Below are 18,660 nucleotides of genomic sequence, written 5' to 3'. Positions count from 1 at the left end.
TTTGACACCTTCCCCTCTGGCTATATCAGCTTTTTTTGTCAGACAAACAACACTCCAATCAACACTTCACACCTTTAAAACTAACATTTACTAATTGTTTGCAAATTGTTTCGTACTTTAAATTTGACAGCTGGGTGAAATCATGCTGTCAATTTAAGTCACACTTTCCCGTTTTTCTCTACGACTTATTAATATTCCATGATTCACTGTATCAAAAACAAGCAGAAGAAAGGTTTTACAAAAACATTAAAGCAGGCATCATCTGAATTATTCCTTATGTAATTTAAATCATTTGTTAGTGCATTTACTGTACTATGATGAATTCTGATATCTGTGAATGTTCTCCAATACTTTGCCTCGAAAGGCTCCTTTAGATATGGATCCTACATTTGAAGGTTGGTGTGTCAAGTTTAGATTTGTTCAGTTTGAGTTAAACACAAGTTGATTTGAATATTGGAGGAATAACTCCCGAGATAAATGAGACAAAAAGGTAGAAACGTTAAAAAGATGGTATCATGCTCAGTATACTTTTGACTGGGATACCAGATAATACATCTAATACACATTCCTGTGTGTTCGAATGAACAGAGATGGCAGGATTGTGGTTCTGATGTGTCTATGAATACATGAGACCACTTTGGGGCAGGAGGGCTGTGAATAAGAGAGTCAATGGTTCAAAAGGTTGTGAGGATCTGCAGCAGTCACATGTGAGAAGTATTTTGATCTTCTTTCACAGGATTGTTAAACCGTTTTCTTTAATAGCAGTGAAATGGCACCATGATTAACAACTCTTAATTTTCATAACCTTATTGAAAGTCAATGAAGCAGAGCCTCCAAAGAGTAAGGACAGCTCAAAGCAAAAAAAACAAACAAAACACTGTAAAACCTTTGGTTTCTGGAGATTTCACAGAGAAACAGTCTTTCTTTATGTTTCTTTGATTGATCATGTCAGTGGGAAGGCTGTGGATTTCCAATATGACATAATCATAATTATGAAATTAATTAGTGTCATAATCATGGCTCATATTGATGCAATGTTAATTACAGTCCCCTAGATGTAATTAATTGAGATTTCAATTTACAGTGACAGCGCTAAATCAGTTTGATCTGAGGGAAAACACAGGAAGCAATTTCAGTAATCAGCTGCTAAAGAGCTTTTTAGTGATGTGACCCTGCAGTAACCTGGATACACCTGAGTGGAGGGGCCATTTGTGACATCTGATTTGTATGTTGTAAAGTGCAGAAATTAGTTTCTTGCCTTCCGGGCAATATCTTGCCTTGCTCAATTGAATGCTGGTAAAACAATCATGTTTAACGTTTTGAGTATCAAACAGAGACTTAGCCAGGATTTCTGAAATGTTGACCTTACATTCTTCGCTCCGTCCTGCACCTGGCTTTTAATCAGAAATGCCATTTCTGACAGGCCCTCTGGACAGCAAGGGTCACCGAGTCTGCACAATGGATTTTTTTTCGATTTCAGGTGCTGAAAAATGATGCAGGGACAGCTCAAAGAGAAAACCTCAATCAATGACTCTATCTCGAAAGATAAGGCCTTATGGTTTTTTGACATTTGTCACAGAAATGTGCTTTCTTTCTGTGGCTTAACTTTAATTGAGCATGTCGGTCAAAAGGCAGTGGATTTCCAATATATTATGACCATCATAAGAATAATGAGTGTTCTAATAGTTGCTCATGTTGACACTATAAGTGCACTTATAGATGTAATGAGTGGAGGGCTCTATTTTGACTTATGTTGTCAAGGCAAGAAAAAATAACAAGTTGTTGCCCCCTGCAACTGTCCTCTACTCCTACAAATACAATTCCGCTAGAGTGTTTTTATTTAGGAATTGGTTTATAAAAGTGCCTTGACAAATAAATATATAATAATTCCCATAAATAAAGAAATAAGTGAGGGGAAATAAAAACCAAATTAGAAATGTGTGTACAAAGATCTGTACTTACAAAACCTTGTCTTAGCCACGCACTAAGTTGCAGGCACACTGCCCTCTGGCCCTTTGAAGATAATACAGCACGCATAATATATATAACATGATTATCCATACCGCTCTGGGACCGTACTGTGAGATAGCAGCAGCAGTATTAAAAAACGTTGGAATGAATTGACGTAGGAATGAATGCCTTTGATGATTTTGATTTACTTTTTTATGTTTTAAATGTGAAGTTTAGGATGAATCAACTCATTTAGATCATTCTTTTTTCCACTGACCTGAGTAGGCTAATATTACAGCCCTGCGAGGCAAGTGAGAATCCATTCTTTGATCCATCAATTCTTGTTTGAATTCTTCTTTCCTTTGTCTATAACTTAAGAACAGGAGGAGGGGTTGTTAAGCTGTAAAATCTTTCTAAATATGATTTTTTTCATCTGTGGGGAAAAGTATAAATAGATATACAGTATAAACTTTTTTATGCTTGTTGTTGTAACACTCATTTCGGCCACAAGAGGCTGAGCTACTCCATTTTCAAAGAAGTTTTCATTTCTCCAAGAAATATGAACAACAACGTACATAAAGTATATTGCAAGTTGCAAGTGGTATTGTCAAGTTCCGTATCTATAGAAAAAAACAAGTATCCTTTAAAATTGCCCAATCAGCAATGATCTTATATCATGTATCATGGAAAAAGAGTAAGGTTTTGACCTGTTGACCAGGGGGGGAAATGTTGCTTTTTGACAACACGTTTCATCCTTGTCTCACGAATGTGCTTTAATCATAAACGCTGGAGAGATCACAACAACAAAAGGGGGACCATTTATTTCTGACGTTCCTCTCGATGCTTCCGAAAACAAGATGCATTCACACAGGAAAAGCAGCAGCTGTGCATTGAGACCCCCCCCCCCCCCCCCCTTAATCTTATGTCTCTAGCACCTTGGCTGCCGCAAACTTCAGCTGGAGCCGGGAACACCAGCGCGCGACGCTGCGCCCTGAGGACCCACTGTTGCGTCTCTGTTTCATACTTAAGGACAGATGGATCTGACACCGGAACGCATCAGCAGAGGCACATTTTGACTTTACTCCATCCCAAAGAAGGATAATTTCTTCTCTGTTTTACTTCTGTTCTTTTGAAGTAGCAATGGATATCTACAGCTCAACGCTATCACCGGCCCTGGACATTCTCACAGGATGTTATCTGCTGGTTATAGGTAATTAAAATCTGCATTTAAACTTGATTGAATGATTTAATACGATTATACAGCGCTGAGGGGCTCTGCATCCCTGCTATGGCTCAGTTAAGTGTGAATGAAAAATTCAGTAATACTGGATTGATTTCTTCCACAGGATTTGGAGACTTCAAAACAGAATCGTAAAGCACTACATTTCACTTTTCCGTAAACCATGTTTAGCACATTTAACTGAAGGATGGTTCTCTTATTTTGTGTTTCCTCACTCATGAAAACTCGCATACGACACTTACACCCATACATATATATATATATATATATATATATATATATATATATATATATATATATATATATATATATATATATATATACATACATACATACATACATACATACATACATACATACATACATACATACATACATACATACATACATACATATATATATATATATACATATATATACATACATACATACATACATACATACATACATACATACATACATACATACATACATATATATGTATATATACAGATGGATCTGACATATATATATATATATATGTCAGATCCATCTGTATATATATATATATATATATATACATACATACATACATATATATATATATATATATATATATACACATATATATGCTTTTGAGCACCTCATCGTGCTGTGTCTGTTCACACAACAGGTTACCCACAATGGTACCCGTTCAATTATAAGCCCTACTCTTTAATTAGGTCTTTTGGTTTAACATGTGGTGATGATGATGATTAAGGTTAGAGTATGCCTCCACATAAAACCTGTAAGTGTTGCAATACCCTTCAAAGTGACAAAACAAGATGAGTCCTTGTGTAAGAGAGCAGCCCTTAACCCCATAGGATACATAACCTTTCAAATGACACACAAAGGTATAGTGCAGGATCTATATAGAGTGCTACATCAGTTAATTAGTGAAATTGAAATGTACATTAAAGCCATTTACCTTGACTATAAAGAAGACACATTGGTGAGCAATTATTTCAGTGGGAGCCCATTCACAGCAGGGTGTTTCAGCATGCTGTGAGTTATTTTAACTGTAATCCTGCTGGCTATGGTCCTATTTTGCATTCATTTCCATTTGTATATATCTGACAGCAAAGCCAGCATTGTCGGTCTTTATGATAAGGCAGTACATCTAGTGTACAACCAGAGGAAGATAAAGAGATTCACTGAGTGTAATGAAAGATGCATGATAATCACTCTGGATAAACACACAGTGTGTATATTGGCCAAAAAGCAAACAGAAGGCTGACCCTGCAGCGAATGAGGCAGTGCAATAAAATCCTCTGCACTGTGAAGTGATTTGTTCCCTGTCAAGCACAGGAGATGGTTTAGTCCCCCTGGTTGAGTGTTGACATTCACATTTGCAGTTCACCCCTGCTCATTGCCCTATTTTATGACAAAATAATATAAATTATTTTAATGTGACAGTGAATTTAATCCACTTGACATTTTAAAGTTAAACATTTTATCATTTTAATAATATGGAATTCTTTTGTAAGAAGATTTATCATGCTGAGTTTTATTGCTGTGTAAATGAAATTATGCAGTGGTTACAATTCACAGAGGCATGCATCACATTGGTTATTTCAGACTTTCTATAGCGCTTTGCAATTAAGTGTCTTCTATAAAAATGTATGATTATCACATTTTTTATTAAAGGAAATCGTTTTTTTTAATCCAATTATTGGCTTATAAGGTTGCTGTAAATTGTAAATGGTTTATTTTCAGTAAGGAGTATATATCATACATAATATACTGTATATAAAATTTGCTCTGGGATAATGGGTACTTAGATTAAGGCATGTGTAATCTCTTTTTTTTCTTGTTGTTGTTCGCTTCAAGCACTCTTGGTGTGGCAGGTGGGGGGAAGGGTAAAGGTAAGAGGGGGTTATAATACCAACTATTTTACTAACAATAACTAACACTATTTTTTTTATATAGAGCATTTATCATAGCATTCAAAAACACTTACAAGTTGAAATGATCACATGATACCAGACACTAAAAATATACAACACCCAACGTTAATTAACCATGAAAAGGAGATCTCCAAAGGTGAGTCTTGCATTTAAATATAGACAGATTTGTGCCGTGTTAGTACATTAATTACATATCCTGTCGCCTTTCAACACCAGTGTACCTGCACAGGATGAAAGAACACATATGTGTTAGTACATTAGTTCCATTAGCATGGAAATGGAGCGGTATGTCAGAACCTGCCACGACTGCTCTGCTTTAGGTCATTAGGAAGTGGGAAGCCTCTTCTCAGATGCTTTGCACAAATTTCACAGAAATGAGGCAGTATGACGAAACTAATAGTCCCAACAGAGCAACAAATTGTAGCATACTGAGAGCCAGTGCACATACCAATTATATTTTTCCCTTGCTATGAAATCTAAAAACTGTACAACATATTTTGTCAACTGTGTAAATCTTTGAATCATCCACTTGACTACACTTCACTGAAGTTCACCAACATGTCAAAAATATTATCTTGAATTAGTCAGCTTGTCCAATTAGCACAAATTAAACCTTAATATCTAAATGGAACGTCACATTTCTATATAAACAATGTGCGTAAAAACGGTTCTCCTCTGCATAAAAGTGCACCTTTTTTTCTTTAAAGAACCCAGTTATTGTTAAACTGGAATAAAATAAACATTATATTATATTCTAACAGATTTATTCAACGAGAAACAAATACAAGACGCTTCCCTGCTAGACAAACAATTCAGAATAACCCGCTTTGGACAGTGGAAAAATAACAATACCCTTCACCTTTTCTGAGCCCTTTCTCTTCTAATCATTGTCATACAGTCCCTGAGGGTAAATATTTTACAGTGATTTTATCCCTGTCTTTGTAAAGCAAAATAATGAGGCTCAGTGTGACAAATCTCTGCCTGCCCATCCTTGATTCCTAAAAATTCAGTCCCATTCAATGAAACAGCATTTCAAAAATAGTCCGTAAAAAGTTGGTGTGGAGAGGAAGTTGGAGTGGATGTATTTGCCAAACAAACACAGGCCTTTGACCCGGGGGTGCGGGGGGGGGGGGACATTTGATTCATGTTAAGACTTGGCTGGCGGCTACACAGATCCAATAGATACATTCATGAGTAATTACTAAAAACATAAATAAATGTGTTTGACTTAGCCCAATGGTGCTAATTCTGTGTCATGGCTATTTCGGGCCATGACACAGAGGGAGTTAGAGGTTATAGGGATCTTTTGGCAATGTGTTTGAATAATGCATCGTATCTCTTTTGTCATTAAGTTACATAAACATCCACATTTATCTTGGGGGTAACAGTTTAATAAGCTCACATGGATGCAAATTAAACTCCTAATGTGACCATTATTTAAGGCTGGAATGTTCAGTAGCAAATAAAAGCTGCTTTGGAACAATATCTATTTTTGCTCATACAACAGTTGCAATAGTTATACAATATATTGATTGATATGGATTCATTTTGAATGGCAAAGAATGATGTTGGTGCTTTTGACTGACAGCAGGTTCCCAGGTGTATTCTATCTTCTTTGTATTCACTCTTAACCCTCCCCCACAGCTCCCTTCACTCACATGTAATCCCTTTTCACTAAATGTTTTACCATTATTCCGTTATTGAGCCTTCAGGATTAGAATGAAGAGAGCATCCTACACTGACTCTTTAATCTTTGTTTAAGTGTAAAAAACGTATTTCTGCAAGCAGATGCCCCTTCCTAAAAATCTCCTATTATCATACACCATGATGCCCTCTGTAAACATTCATGATTATGCTTAGTGTTGGATAATATATTCATTCAAATTACTTCTGCTTTCTGATTCTGAGGGTGGCCTGCCTCCCACTGTCAAATATACTTAATGTTCGTTGAAATGTTCTGCGAACCTAAAAATAATGGGTAGAATGTTAGAAGTCATAGACTTAATTCAGGATCAGTGCTTAATGCAGCATTTAAAGGAAAAGTCACAGATTCGAAATTTCAGAACATTCTTCATCTCTATTGCTGCATGTAAACAGAGGTTGTTCAAATTTTGCATCCCTGTTCTCCCCAGTGAATGTGAAAGACCCACTTTCCTTGTAAACCTAAGCAGTGAGGTGTCACCATTGATTCTTTTGTGTTTTTGTAAGTGGTTTCGAGAAATTGTCCAGGCAGCACTTCCATGAAAGTGATTATCAGCGAGCTGGAAGTTGATTGGGTCACTGGGCTTTACGCTTAAATAGTCCCACTAAAGGAAGATGTAAGAGCAGAGCCGAGGTTATCAATGCTGGGGGAAAAGACAAGAAAATGTACTTGTATTGTGTATGCTGATACGATTTGATCTAATTTAACCATAGAGTTTTCAATTAAGCGTCACAGATGTGATGCTAATGATGGTAAAGGTTTAGTTGGAATGACAGTTAGCCTACAACCTCCCTGAGTGAATCTCTACCTGCAGAAGTATTGTATATCCCCTGGTACACTTTCACGAGGAGAGTTAACAAGGTCGTTTCAGCAAGAATGTGAGTGTAGGGAAAACGGCAGAGCAGTAGGGTTCAGGATATTGAGAAAAGATTCATCACTCCTTACCATGTCACTGTATAAATTCACAGTTTTCTTACATTTGGTGTGATATATGGATTTCAGGGGATTACAAGACGTCCCTGGCATTTTACTAATCTGCAACTGTAACTTCCCTGGGTTGGGTGGGTTAACAAGGTCAGGGGTTCGTACTGTAAAAGTAATAGCAGTAATAGTGTTAGACATTTGCCCATTTCCTTTTCCAAGCAACACATTAAGCCGGTTTTACATTCTAACCCAATAGAGGTAACAATCTCACTTTAAATTTATAAAAGGTTTTCCGCGGAAGCCTATAGCCCTGCTTTGAGTCCTGTTCCCTTTTTCTGCTTTTCCTTCATCATAATATGCTTCCTTTGTTGTTGATAGTGTCACCTTGGAGGGTCCCAGCAACAGATTGGCATCAGATTGGATTGGAGGTTGTAGCCACTGTATGTGTTCATTTAATCATTCAATAAGAGCTTGAAACCTTCATTGAAACCAGCTCAATAGTTTAATTTGACCTTTTTTTTGAAGAAGTCTTGCTCTGCACTGATGTCATGATGACTCTATTTATTCCATATTTAAAAAAGGTATTATAAGCCTCTTCTAAAGCCATTTTCTTTTTTTTCAAAGCTATAATCTCTGCTGTATTGAAACTCCAACACCAAGAGTCTGAACTCTTGCCCCTCTCCACCCCATGGACTGCTGCATTTTATTATAGTTGCCTCTAGAGCTTATGGGAAGCAGTGCTTGTTAAAGCCCGCCTAAAACCGACACATTTTTTTTATTTGAGCTGTCTTTGTTTTTACAAATGTCAGGGTAATAAGGTTCGATTTCACTTCAGCTCTTTGAAGCTTCAGCCAAGATACTGCTAGCATAGCAGCAAGACTTGACACGGGGAAACAACTAACCTAAAAAATGCATACTGGAACCTCTAAAGGCTGCTAAATAACACAATGTGATTTGTTTGATCAGACCAAATTGTAGTTTTAAGGGTGATTAAGGTCAGGACTATTTCTTGGATTTTGCCAAAACATTTCTTTTTTTTCCTTCATTATAAATCCAGTGTGTTACCAAGGAGTTGCCTCCTCTGCTTGGCTCCCAAGCAACCTTCACTTAGTGTTTGTTTTACACTTTGTCTCACACACAACCAAATCAACCCTTTTTACACACTTGATCTCCGTGTTTGGTTAACGTCATTGTGTGATTCACCTGTTTATCAGTCCAGAAGAAAATAATGCTGTTTTAAAAACTCACTAGGCCTACAAGCGTCTGTTGCCCTAGTTATGGTGTCCGGGACTTTTGGCAGTAGTCAGACCTTGTTGGCTTTTCAGACGATTTAGTATGTGTAATTCATTTGCAGGTCACATTGGTAAGAGAAATCTGATGGGCTACTCAGCTTACAAGATTCACCTTCCCCTGGCATTTAAGAAGTCTGTCTCTTGGGGCCCAAATAATGATATTATAAATGTGCTTGTTAAACATAGCATTCCACTCAAATCCATTCTGTTTAAGCATGTAACAGTTTTACAGAGTTTTAACTGGAATAAAAGGCTTTGTGTTATTTTGTGTCTGGTAAATTGCCTTTTAAGGTTTGTCCATAGGGACAGCAAAACCACAATCTGATACCCTACAAGAAATATAAACTAGATTACATGTAAATTAAGCATTATGTGAATTGAATAGACCATCACTTTTCACTCAAACTATTTTGTATCCTTCTTGTTCTCCCCTCCCTGTCTCCTGTTCCTCCACTGGTCTCTCTCAGCTGTTCTCTCCATCGTGGGAAACCTGCTTGTTCTCATCATGGCAGTCAAAAGGTCATCAAGGATGAAACCACCAGAGCTGCTGAGTGTGAATCTTGCCGTGACAGACCTGGGAGCAGCTGTTGCCATGTACCCACTCTCTGTGGCCGCGGCCTGGAACCACCACTGGCTCGGGGGAGATGCTTCCTGTTTATACTACGCTCTGGCAGGGTTTTTCTTCGGGATCGCCAGCATAATGAACCTGACTATAATGGCAATAGTGCGCTTAATTGTGTCCCTCAATCTGCAGTCACCCAGTGAGTAATTCATGGTTGGAAGCACGACTAGGAATACTACCTCACCCCTGTAGACCTTATTTTAGATCCTCCAGGAGACAACGGAATCATGCAGGAAAACAACAAATGTACTTTGTATTCATTATGACGATTGGCTGCTTTTACTTCATATTTCCGACAATATGTGATATCTAAAAAGACTTTCAATTTCTTATTTCCTTTTTTAAAACATTTTGAAATCTGTTTGAGCATCCTGTCAGAGAATATATGGTAACCATCTGTACTTGACTGAGATTCTACCTAGTCAGGTTATCCCATTATCTTTGTTCCTAGAGACTTGAAAATGTATCAGAACACACTGCAGCAGACCTTTTTGTAAGCTGACGTGCACGCTGGTGGCTGAGATTAACAGACTGGTTTGACCTTGCAAGAGATGTCTTAATTAACTGTGAAAAGGTTTAGGCTCGTGACTCCCAAGAAGAGGTACCAGGTGGGTGTAGTCAAGTGGAAGAGTCTTATTATATAGAAAATACCCACATTCTAGAACACATACTAAAAGCTTTTCATTAAAACAGAATCTAATTTTAGTTTGTAGTTTCCGGACCAAGTAATACAGCCAAGACAAGTCAGGTGGAAGGTAGGAAAATGTGTGTGATTGAACAGCCTGCGTTAAAAGAAAAGACACTGCCATGAAGTTGAGACGCTCTTATATCAGCATTTCCTACATGTCTTAAAACAAAGGGTGTCCATAGTCAGTCAGTTTATCCATTTAAATGTTTTTGGCCTCTTTTTGTCCATTACAGTCTGCATGCAGTTTTGGAAAATTCAGAAACATAGCCCCTCTTTTGAATAAAATGCAACAACTACACAAAGTGCCTTAATAAAGAACTACCTGTCTACAATGGGAAAAAAAGCAACAAATAACAACAGCACACCTTTGTTTTTCTCTGCAGATCAGAAAATCAGCTGGAGAAAGGTGAAGATTCTATGTCTCTGGATCTGGCTGTATGGTCTGATCTGGGCCCTGTTCCCCATCCTGGGATGGGGACGCTACGGCCCGGAGCCTTTCGGCCTGTCCTGCTCTCTTGCCTGGGGACTAATGAAAGATGAGGGTTTCACCTTCGTCGTCACTTTATTCTGCTTCAACCTTGTCCTGCCCAGTCTCCTCATACTCTGCTGTTACTTTGGCATAGCCATCAAGCTCTTTTTTACCTACAAAAGGTCAATTAACAACACCCACCGAGTTCCAAATAATGTCAAGCTCCATCGAAGGCTGTTGGTGGTAAGTGACTCTCCTCGATGAGACAACTCTCATTGTACTTCAGATTCCTGTTTGTCTTCATACCTTAATTGAATAGTTCTTATATTATATTAACAGTGGAATGTTATTTAATGATTCATATGGATATTTAGAAAAAGCATCATGCTCACAAATGCACACAAACAGTCCCAGTGGCTGCTTATGCAATACAAGTACACTTAATCACATTATTGTGTAATGGCCCTGTCTTTAAAAAACAAAAGAAGTCTGAACTTAGTCGTGCATTGTGAGAACTGTTACGCTAATATTACTTTAAGCTAACTTTTTCAATTACTTCATCCATTTAGATAACTATTTGAACTGTTTATTTATTACTTTTAGCTATTTCAATAATGTATCTATTGTTGAGAGTCAATTTGGGGTACATTTTCTCACACTCGTCTGTAAAACCTAGTGATAAACCCAACTCAATATGTAAAGATATTGTTTTTTTCTTTAACGTAAGTTTAACTACTCTATAACCTTGAAAAAAGACTCTTGAGTTCAATTAGCCTTCCCCTGGTTGGAAAACAATAGTATAGAGGACTTTAAGCCACTCAGGCTAAGGATAGCTAACAATAACTTGTTTGTTTTATGAAATTCTTAAATCTCAGATGAGCTGCTTAGTAAATGCATTTCATGTAAAAACAAGCTGTATATTGTTGCCCTGAGAAGGACAAACATTTGTCAAATACTGGAATTGAATTATTATAATAAACAACACATATAAAGGGCACTTAGCTGACAAAATTCAGGATGACATTTTCACTATCCTTCTGTTCTATTGCAGATTGCTGTGCTCATCAGCTTTGGCTTTATAGTCTGCTGGACGCCCTACGCCACAGTAAGCCTGTGGTCTATTTTGGGGGACAGCAGCACCATTCCACCTGAAGTCAGTCTCCTCCCGTGCATGTTTGCAAAGAGCTCCACTGTGTACAATCCTTTGATCTACTACATCTTCAGCAAGAGCTTCAGAAGGGAGGTGAAGCAGCTGGGCTCGTGGTGCCTCAGCTTTAGCCCATGCCATGTCTCCAACACCCTCAATGACAACACCATTGATATGAGTCATGCTGGCGGCAAGACCAACGTAGAAGTACTGTCCACTTTGCAGTAGTTTGTGGAGTGAAAAACGTTTGAGTTGAAAAGACAAGAAAGACTTTGCTTTGGTTATGTGGGAAAAATAGTGGTCTAATGATGTCACAAATGTTACGAGTAGAAAACACTTGTATTTGTATTTTATTTTTCCGGTACAACTTGTGTGATGTTGTAACAAAATAAGCAGGGTAATAATGGCTTCTTTTACGTGTGGTCACAATGAATGAGTTACATGCTGAAAGTTGAGCCAACTAAGCTATTGTTAAGACTTAACCATGTGCTTTACACCCCTAAACCAATGTAGCCCAGAAAAAAAGAGCTATTTACTGTTGAGTAACAGCAAGATGTGAAAGAAGCTAAAGCGACAAGTGGCGCCCACATATCATAAAAAGTCTGCATTTCACATCACATACCAAAGGTTGTACAGCAGAACACAACAAAAACATTTATTTTGAGCACAGATAGAAGAAGAAATGTTTACTCCAATACTTCAGGTTTAATCTGTAACAGATGTACTTCTTTGTTGGAAAAATAAGTCACCAAATCAGTCAAATCCAGAGAAAGGAATAACAGTTCAGGGATGACATTTGCCGTTTACTGTACGTGCTAAATGTTTAAATTAAGTGACAGCTGCTCATGTTTCATAAGTTTGCCTCTTATAGTGTTTACAAAAGTAACACCTATTTTCCTTGTTTACCCTGTCTGATGCATGTACTGTGTGTTGGCTTCTCTTTTAATTTTAAGCAGCAAACTACATCTTCATTCCTACCAACACATGTGGTCCAAAAACCAAACATGTAATTTATTCTATCAGCAAGCATTACGCTGTATAGCATCTACAGTGGTGTTCATTTCAATGAATTCATTTTTGCTTTTTTGCCACGAGATTTTCTAATTGAATTGGTTTCCGGCTGAATGTTTGATGGGAAATTCAACACCGCTTTCGTATGCTATTCTATTCTATAATGTATGAAGCTACAGCCCATTAGCTTTGCCTAGCATAAACACTGTAAACGGGACAAAAAGCATGCCTGGCTACTTTCCAAGGTAAACTTATTGTTTGGTATTCATTTTTTACCTTTATACTTGTTGGTGGGACGATTTTCTTTTCATTCCTTTTTTTGTCTTGTAGCTTTTTCCCTTTTTTCCAGATTTGTGCTAAACTTTGCTAAGCTAACCGCTGGTAGTAGCTTCATATTAAGTAGACTTATATGAGAGTGGTGTCAGTTCTCTCATCTCACTCTTAATTTGAAAGCTAAAAGTCTGTTTGAACAGTTTTTGAACATAAATGCAGATTACCTAGACAGTTCAGTTTGACAGTTCATAGACATGTGCTTTACAAAACAGTCAAGGAACTCTTTTGTTCAGGAGCTTTTGACCGTATCGCATAGTCCTCATTAGGAGATAAGAGTTTGTTCCGTTACAATAGACCTAGAAACTTTTAAGTGGATGAAACACATGCAGGGAAAATAACTGAGAAACCACATGATACAGTTGAAGTGCACAGTACTGGTTTTTCTGAAGCACAAAGAAATAAGGCTTTGACTATACTGTCAGCGCTTGTTAGTAGAATAAATATTTATTTTCCTATAATTGGATTTGTTAATAATTAAAAAGAAATAAGCTCCATCCTCTTATATAATTTACTTGCAACTCTGTGAACTGAGAACTGTGAAAATAATGGCTCTTTTAGCGTGTAGCCGTTTTTCATGTCACCAGGGTATAAGTAGTACATTTTAGGGCATCTTTTTACACTTCCAGGCGTGGGAAATGTCCTTTCGAACATTACTTATAGTAAATGTTTTAAAGAGTGGCTGTAAGACGCTGACTGCTGCATAATTTGTCTGACATTTAGACGCTTTCTCTAAGCATCTGTGTTGTAACCATAGTGGTGTATCAGTTTAGGTGTCTTTTTTTCTAAAAACATCATAAATGTTTTGATTGATTTTCTCAAGCAAAATCCACGGTCCCTGCAGGATGAGGAAACATTTTCCTTGTTTGATAAGGAATAGTTTATCCCATACAAAGGAACCATTTCTTCTACCAACACTGTCAAATGTTTGTTTTTCCTACTTAAAATTGAGCTTTTTTCAGAAACAACATGTGTGAAGAGCTGAGAACACCAATAGGTTTGCACAACACGAGGATGGATCATTGCCTAATGAAACTTATGTATGTAGACCTATGTATGAGAGTGCAAATGATGTTACCTTGAAGGATGCTGGGAAAAGAAAAGATATCTTACAAAAAAAACCCAGGTTGAAGCGTTTTTGTAGCCGATTGGTAACAGAGCCATAACAACTGAATATATAATGCATAAAAAAAAGACATGTACATTGTGTTTATTTGCATGAGCTGCACAAAAGACAGACACACATGTGCTGACACACTAATGCTTGGACGCTAACAAAGCAAAAACTTTTGAATGAAAATCATACTGCTCAAATATATAGTCTTGATTGTCCAACAGCGGTGGATGACAACCCTCCTTTTTATTATGAAATTACAATATCTAAATTTAAAAAAAAGGTAAAAAAAAGAAAGAAAGACAGGAAGAACACAGGAATCTCTAAACACCTTGAGTCAAAGAACACAGAAAACCGCCAAGAACTGGAAGCGTAGCCAATACAGGATGAGTGTGTTGTTGTCAAAAAACATATTAAATAATGAACTCTATGACGCAGATAACACAGTGTTGTGTTGATTAAAAAATGTAATTGAAAAGTTTTAACAAATAGCTAAACATTTGGCAATAAGATGTAAAGTCGACCATTCTTGTAAGTGTTCTCCTTAAAACAATGATCACTTCAACGAGAGCGTTTGCATTTGGTATTGATCTGTGTGTTTTGAAGCTGAATAGGTAAATTGGGACGTCGATGACATAGTGACACAAGTAAAAATAAAAAGGCTTGTATTGATTTTTTTTTAATGGATTGCATTAACATTGTCTGTCATTTCTCATTCAGATAGAGTTTAAATGCCTTGTTGTTGGCTTGTAATTGAAAATTGAAAAGCTTGTAATTATTTTTAAAATGTGTATTGCATTTTAAACACTGTCTCATTTATTCCTGAGCATTGTTTCATTTGTTAGGAATAGACTAAACACTGTGTTTTTGTGGGATTGAATGATAATGTGCATGTCAAAATAATAAAAAGATCAAACTTAAAGTGTGTAACTTGTTTTAAGAAAAGAAAAGTTTTCCTACATAAAATGAATAAATAGTTCCATTTGAGACCTTGCAGATATTACTTTGATTTATCTACAAACGAATGCGTTAGGCAAGATGTTGAGGGAAAAATAGATTAAGTGTCAGCACGATAGAAAGAAATTTGAACGATAAGTAGTCAATATTGCTCAACAACAAAAATATGTAAGCTATGTGAGAACAACATTATGCTCTTCTGCTACATCCAACAAGCCATTATTTCAAAACTGACAAAGGGTAGTAGAGTCTTGTTGTATTAAATACACCATACAAGCAGAAATACCTCGACCACTACAGCTCTCTCCATGTGCAGCAAGTCATTCGGTCCATAACCCGAACCACATTTCTACAGGTACGACAACATCAAGGTTAAAGAAGAGGTCTGCTTTCATGCGGTTGTACAGTGCATGATATTAGATTTCCAGCATGATCCATGCACATATGGTATCAATAACAATGTTGTGTTGCATAGACCATGCATCAGTGATATGTAAAATAATGTATATTTTGACTACTCTTGCTTTATTTTGCAATGCTGTTTTTTTTATATACCTACCCTCAGACATGTTGACATTTCCCGGCATATCTATGTAATGGTCGGTGGTTTGAGGACTGCAGAAATATTTTAGACATCCAGTATGCATTGTGTCATCAGGAGGCATACTTTAGACCATATGACGTTGATAGATTATGCAAACAGGGAAATGTGTTGTTTTGAACAGTTGAAAGAAATATGCAAGACTGACATAAAAACTCATTCACCAAAGACATGGGAATACAAGTGGAAGGAAGACCAAAAAAGATCAGACGTTACATGGGTCTTTTAAAAAAATTACAATGCCCAAAAGAGAGACTAGTGCCCCTAGCATTACTTAGCTGTCTCATGCTCATTAGGTATTTAACATCTCTGTGTCTCACAGTGCAGACCTGAACAAAAGTTACAAAGCCTTAAATAATATTCTGCTACTTTGAAGTCCTTGCGAACTACTTTGAGCTACAGCCATAAATCTCACACTGAAACAAATTTGAAACGTTGACTTAAATAAATATACTATGTTAACAGATGACACCTAGTTGTGAGGTTAGTTGAACTCAATTATATTAAGTTTCAATACCAAATAATAGGTTCTAAATTCTAAATATTATTTTTCAACCAATTGAATACAATTATGTGGATCCTGTTCCAATAATACATTTAATGACAGTCAATGTTTATTTTTTTTCAGTTTTTTATTCAACTGATTAACTTCTATACCAAACATCTCGATTCCAGTTTGGCACTGCAACTGTTGTCATGATTATAGAGTTTTGTTTCCTGTTCTATTTCCAGCTGTGTCTTGTCTTGTGATTAGTCCCTGTGTATTTAGTCTTGTCTTCCCTTTGTGTTCCTTGTCGTGTCATTGTCATTCCCATGTTTGTCTCGTGGTCCAGTTCTGTTTGTTTCCCGGTCCTGTCAGCCTGTCTGGATTCCCCTCGGCTATCCTCCTATCTTTCTGGTTTGATTTAGTTTTGTTTGCTACTTTTCCGTTTGATGATCGTGCCTGCTTGCACCGTTTTTCGGGTTTTGTTGTTACAGCTTTTGTTTAATAAAGCTTGCTTTTCGTTAAACCCCAATACCAGCCTCCCCTTGTGTCACTGCATTTGGGTCCTGTTACCATAACCTTGACAATTGTGGGACTTGCATGTACCTTGAAAGAATCTTTCTTCAATTCTGACATGTCAGTCTCTGTTGTTGAGCTTAAATGTCTAATTTCAGGATAGTCAGAACTCGCCGATTTAATATGCATACAATCCTTATCCTAAAATTACCATACTGTTAGAAAACCAACCTTAACATGCCTCATCAACCTTGGGAAATTCTTCACAATATTTGTTTCAGCTATGAAATCATGTTGAGGTTAACATCCCCCAGTGAAGTCTTGGGTGAAGTTTAAATGTAATCTTGCCTCCTTGATTGCTAAGAGCTAACATTGTGTCCAGAGGGTTGAAAGCCCTTTCATGTATTTACTGTAGGACATTATGTACATGCATTACATCTTATGAACATCCATAAGAGGTTTGCAGTAGGCTGTTGCCCCAACCTGTAGTTATATCATTTATCAGCAACAAGATGCTAACAGCTGTTAGGCCGTATTTAGACATAGCATGGTTTGCTATGGGGAGTATGCTAACATGCTCATAATACCAATACTTGCACGATAAGGTATATTCTTGACCATATTCATCTTAGCTAAGCCCTGTTATCATGCTAATATTGGCTAATTAACGCTTAACATAAATAACAACTGATGCTAATGGGTCATTGAGTCAATAAGTATTTGGTTGAAGCAAATCAGGTTTTAAAAAAAAGCTATGTATTTGTGGCCCCCGAAATGTCAACATTGGTTTGAGCTAAAGACTACAAGTGAGAAAAAAATAATAATGTATGGTTGTGGTGGGGAAGAAGTGAGCTTACCTGACAATTACAGCCTGCAATGCTAGCTGCTCGAGACTACATTAGCATTAGCCTCACACCTGATTATAAAAACAAGCTGATGGTGGCCTAGTTGCATTGTGGGTAATGTAGGCACCATGTTCAAAGAGGAATGCATAGGAAATAAAAAATGATATCAATGCATTGCTAAATCAGTGGATTACTCTTTCAAGGATAACCAACGTGAATACAATTCTTGCCAAGGAATCATTGGTGGGATATGTCTGCCAGCTGAAAATAACAGTTCCAATAGAATCAGAATAGCTGGGGAAACCAATGTTCTAGTATAATTATGGGATTTTAAATATTAAACTGGGGGTGTTATCCGAAGAAATAGCAGAAGTCCTTTTCTGTGAAGGTTACATAACTTTCTTGACATTTATACCGGCACGTGTGATTTCAAGCTAATGATAAGGATGTGGAATCATGGTTTACTGTGCTCGTTTGGTTCACCACCGTTGAGCCAATTGCTTCAATTAAGTCTAAACGGTGTCAAAATAAATAATCGTCCTTATTTACGTAATATCCCACTAGATTTGTTGGATATACAGTATTTCTATTCAGATCCTTGGATAGTATTGATTGACAGGACAGCGAGTGTTGCAACATAGAGGGCACGGAATGGACCAATTCATATAAAAAGTCTGTCTGCTATCCAGCTTGTAAAATTATTAATTACGTGACATGTATAGTGTTAATACCATAGATATTTAGGGACATTTCCATTACTTTATTTCGACCAAAGAAGCTTAATCTGACTGAGAATCACAAATACAGAATTGTATTTATTTCCCAAATAAATTACCAGCACTG

At 37.0% G+C, this 18,660-nt stretch overlaps 1 protein-coding gene across 1 annotated transcript; it reads left to right on the top strand.

Annotated features, from left to right (window-relative positions):
* The first annotated feature begins 3,032 nt into the window (after positions 1 to 3,032).
* opn8b (opsin 8, group member b) lies at positions 3,033 to 12,187 on the top strand. The gene is made up of 4 exons (XM_063902761.1): positions 3,033 to 3,160; positions 9,501 to 9,794; positions 10,727 to 11,055; positions 11,864 to 12,187. The coding sequence occupies exons 1-4, from the start codon at positions 3,091 to 3,093 to the stop codon at positions 12,185 to 12,187; spliced, it is 1,017 nt and encodes a 338-aa protein (XP_063758831.1). The 5' UTR covers positions 3,033 to 3,090.
* Positions 12,188 to 18,660: the final 6,473 nt, after the last annotated feature.

Source organism: Eleginops maclovinus, chromosome 15 (assembly GCF_036324505.1).
Source record: "Eleginops maclovinus isolate JMC-PN-2008 ecotype Puerto Natales chromosome 15, JC_Emac_rtc_rv5, whole genome shotgun sequence".
Taxonomy (NCBI): domain Eukaryota; kingdom Metazoa; phylum Chordata; class Actinopteri; order Perciformes; family Eleginopidae; genus Eleginops; species Eleginops maclovinus.
The sequence above is the reverse complement of the archived record's forward strand: the minus strand, read 5'-3'. Positions and strand labels throughout refer to the sequence as shown.

What these genes read in the sequence shown, in the direction of transcription:
- opn8b (XM_063902761.1), top strand. Translation starts at nt 3,091, where the DNA reads ATGGATATCTACAGCTCAACGCTATCACCGGCCCTGGACATTCTCACA. An exon ending in ATGTTATCTGCTGGTTATAG is followed by an intron (nt 3,161 to 9,500) that starts GTAATTAAAATC and finishes GGTCTCTCTCAG; the next exon opens with CTGTTCTCTCCATCGTGGGA. An exon ending in CCTCAATCTGCAGTCACCCA is followed by an intron (nt 9,795 to 10,726) that starts GTGAGTAATTCA and finishes TTTTCTCTGCAG; the next exon opens with ATCAGAAAATCAGCTGGAGA.